General features: G+C 64.0%; 1 protein-coding gene across 1 annotated transcript; it reads right to left on the bottom strand.

Moving 5' to 3' along the window:
* Positions 1-424: 424 nt before the first annotated feature.
* LOC117438674 (serine/threonine-protein kinase pim-1-like) lies at positions 425-2,533 on the bottom strand. Its single transcript, XM_034074115.1, is given in 6 exon segments — positions 425-488; positions 490-580; positions 822-998; positions 1,205-1,571; positions 1,887-1,937; positions 2,018-2,533. Coding segments are annotated over 6 exon segments (1,266 nt in total).
* Positions 2,534-3,624: the final 1,091 nt, after the last annotated feature.

The raw sequence follows: 3,624 nt of genomic DNA, 5'->3' as shown, positions 1-3,624 counted from the left end.
TGTGTTACCAGCGTTATCCTCAGACTAGAGCCGAACCTAACCACTGCCTCAGCTACAACAGCAGAATGAACTCTTACGAGGTGTCCCTCTGACACCTGTTGCCCTCCAAAGAACCCAGAAACCAATCCCCACAACCCCCCCAATAACTGCAAAAGTCCCCCCAAAACACCCTATCCCCCAATAAACACCCAACCTCACCAAGGTCCCAAAACTGCAAAACACCCAAACCCACCAACTCTCCGCAAAACCCACAAGGTCCCCCCAAGAAACCGACCCCCAAACCCTCAAAGTCTCCAAAAAATCCCCACAGGCCCCAAAACTCCATCCTAACCCTCCAAGAGCCCAAATCCTCGCCAAAAACCCCAACCTCCCAAAACCCCCAAACCCCACAAACCCCACGCTCCCCCCAGAAGGCACCCCGGGCTTACTTGCCTGGCTGCTGGCTCAGGCTGTGAGGGTGGAGTGTGGCTGTCTCCTGGGGCAGTTCATGTTTGCAGCCAAGGGTGGTTGAACACATCCTCCAGGGATGGTCTGGCCCAATCTTTCATGTTCAAGCACCACCTGATGAGCTGCTGGCATTCTGGGGAGCATCCGGGAACCACCACTCAGTTGCAGGAGGCTCCTGCCCACCTTGTGCCACCGTCCGCAGCGCCCAGGCCGGGGTGTGCTCAGAGCTGCACCCAAACCTCCTGCTCCATGATCCGGTTTGGAGGAGAGCAGGATGGCAGGACATGTGCCACCTCCTCCAGCTGACCAAGGGAGATCAGCTGCCACCCTCTAAAACTTGACCTCCCCCTGCTGCCGCCAAGCCGAGTACCTACCAACAGAGATCTGGCGCTTGAAGAAGAGCTGCCCACTGGTGATGTCCTTGCAGCACCGGAAGGGGAGGACCCCGCACACCATCTCATACAGCAGCACGCCCAGGGACCAGATGGCCGCCGGACGGCCGTGGTAGCAGTGGTAGAGGAACCACTCCGGCGGGTAGTACAAAGGTGTTCCTACAACAGGATACAGGAACAGCTCATCAGGCGGATGCCGCCTGCTCCCGCATCCTCAGCCGCGCATCCCCAGGGATGCAGGGGCTGCACCGGTGGCCCCATGGACGTGGGGAGACACACTTGGTGTGACCTGCCACTTTGTCACCAGCACGTGACTCTTTTCCCAAACTGCCTGCTACTGGAAGCACCCTGGGCTGTGCGCTCACCGCTAAATTTGGTGTAGACCATGTTCCTGAGGAGGGTGCTGCAACCAAAGTCAATTAGCTTGACCTTTCCGGTGACCAAGTGGATGATGATGTTCTTGGACTTGATATCCCTGTGCAGGACACCGCGGCTGTGGCAGTGCCGCACGGCCCTCAGCACCTGCAGGAAAATGCCCTGCGCCGGAGACTCGGGCACGAACGTCCGGTTTCTGATTAACTCAAAGAGGTCCTGCGATGGCTCCGGACGCTCCAAAACCAGCACAAATGAGTTGGGCAGCTCAAACCAATTGAGGAGCTGGATGATGGTGCTGCAGTCGGAGCGCACTTTCCTCATCATGGCTATCTCCATGGGAATGCGGGTGCCACTGCGCTGCAGGGTGACCGTGGCACCGTTAGCGGGGCTGATGCTGGCCCGGGGGTCCTGTGCCTCCCTGCCTGGGATGCTCTGATGCCCCCCTGCCCGGCCCCACTGTTCCCAGGTGCCCCCCCCCAAGTCCCCAGGGATGCTCTGGTGCACCCCTAGCCGGCCCCAAGGGTACCAGGCACCCTCTGCCCAGGATGCTCCGTGTCCCCCGGTGACTCCACAGCCGCTCCCCTCGCGCTGTCCCGCTTTCCCCCTCCCGGCGCCACCGCCTCACCCCCACCAGCCCTGCCCCACGCTGTGCCGGTGGCCCCGCGCACTCACCCGCTGGCCCCACGAGGAGATGCGCTCCCGAGCCACTTGTTTGATGGCCACCTGCAAGCCGAGAGCAGCGCTGGGCTGAGCCTCGCCTGGCCCCGCCGCCTCCCCGCCCCGCCGCCGGCCCCGCCCCTTACCGGGGTGTTGTCACCCAGGCGGACCCCCGAGTACACGGAGCCGAAGCCGCCTCTCCCCAGCAGCGGTCCCATTCGGTAGAGCCGCTCGAAGGTCTCCTTGTCATGCCCGACGCGAGAGACGCTGCCGCTGCCGCTGTCGCTGCGCGCGGGGTCCCCGCCGGCCCCCAGCGGCCGCTCCGGGCCGAGCGGAGCCGCATCATTCCCGGCCTTTCCCGGCCGAGGCTCCGCGGCGTGCCGCTCGCCGCCGCTCCCGGGGCGCAGATAGAGCGACGGGTCAATGCGGGTGAGGAGCACCACGGGCACCTTGGCCGAGCGCGCTGCCGGTGCCGGCACCCCCGCAGGGCTCTCGGGGGTCGCGGCTGCCGGGCGGCTGCGGGGCGGGGCCTGGGGGCGGGCCGGGGAGCGCCAGGGGGCGGCGCTGCCTCGCCAGACCCAGCGGCGGCGGCTCGCCCAGCGCCGCCACTGCCAGTACCGGGAGAGCCGAGCGGCGCCGCGAGCCCCGGCGGGGGGCACCATCGCGGGGAGCGGCGGAGGGAAGGCTCCGGACCGCCGAGAGCTGCCGCCGCCGCGCCGGGTGCTGCTGCCGCTGCTGCCGATGACAAAGTCGCTGCGGTTCAAAAGCCGCTGGAAAAGTCGCTGCCGAAGTCGCTGCCGCTCCAAAGCCGCTCCAAAGCCGCTCCAAAGCCGCTCCAAAGCCGCTCCAAAGCCGCTGCTGCCGCTGCCGCCGCGGCCTCGCTCTCAACGGCTCTGTCCACGCGGCCGCAGGAGCCCGTGGAACGGCGGAGCGGGCCCTGCCCAGCCCCGCGGCCGGGCTCGTGCACCCCCCGCCCGGCCGCAGCATCCCCGCGGCCGAGCCTTTGTAAACTGAACCTGAGCCTTGGGACCCTGCGAACGAGGCTTTAATAAAGAAGTGAGACCGGAGGCTTTGGGAAGTCAAAAGGAGGCTTCATTTTACTGCTTATTTTATCCCCTTTTCCCTTTCCTGTCCACAGAGGTGGATTGAGATGAGATCTCAGGAAGCTCTTCCCTGGGAGGTGCTGAGGCGCTGGCACAGGGTGCCCAGAGCAGCTGTGGCTGCCCCATCCCTGGCAGTGTTCGGGGCCAGGTTGGACACAGGGGCTTGGAGCAGCTGCTCCAGTGGAAGGGGTCCCTGCCCGGGGCAGGGGTTGGAGCTGGAGGAGCTTTAAGGCCCCTTCACCGCAGCCCACCCGGTGCCTCTGGGATCCCATGAGGGGCGGCTGCTCCGTGAGGAAAGGCCCCGGCCCTCGCTGCCCCTCACGGGGGTCCTGCTGCACCCACCCCCCTCCCCCCGACTTATTCTAGAGTTGGAGTTTGTGATCTTAGTGTGTGCATGTGTAGGATACTCCTACTGCAGGTATGAAAAGCAGACTCTAGAAACCTTTGCACTTGTAGCTGTGTGTAACTGGAGGGGCATAATAAGGACTTTGCTTTCCCGAGGTAATCTGCTGGAGAGAGCTTTGCAGTCAACTCTGTCACAGTCCAGGTGTGAGACTGGTGGCCAGTTCCCTCAGCTATCTAAGGCTTGACTTCTCAGGCTTGCTTTAGCAGGAGCCACTCATCTTTCTTCTGGAATGTAGCCTTGACAA

Source organism: Melopsittacus undulatus, unplaced genomic scaffold (genome assembly GCF_012275295.1).
Source record: "Melopsittacus undulatus isolate bMelUnd1 unplaced genomic scaffold, bMelUnd1.mat.Z mat_scaffold_55_arrow_ctg1, whole genome shotgun sequence".
Classification (NCBI taxonomy): domain Eukaryota; kingdom Metazoa; phylum Chordata; class Aves; order Psittaciformes; family Psittaculidae; genus Melopsittacus; species Melopsittacus undulatus.
This window is presented reverse-complemented; position numbering and strand designations above follow the sequence as displayed.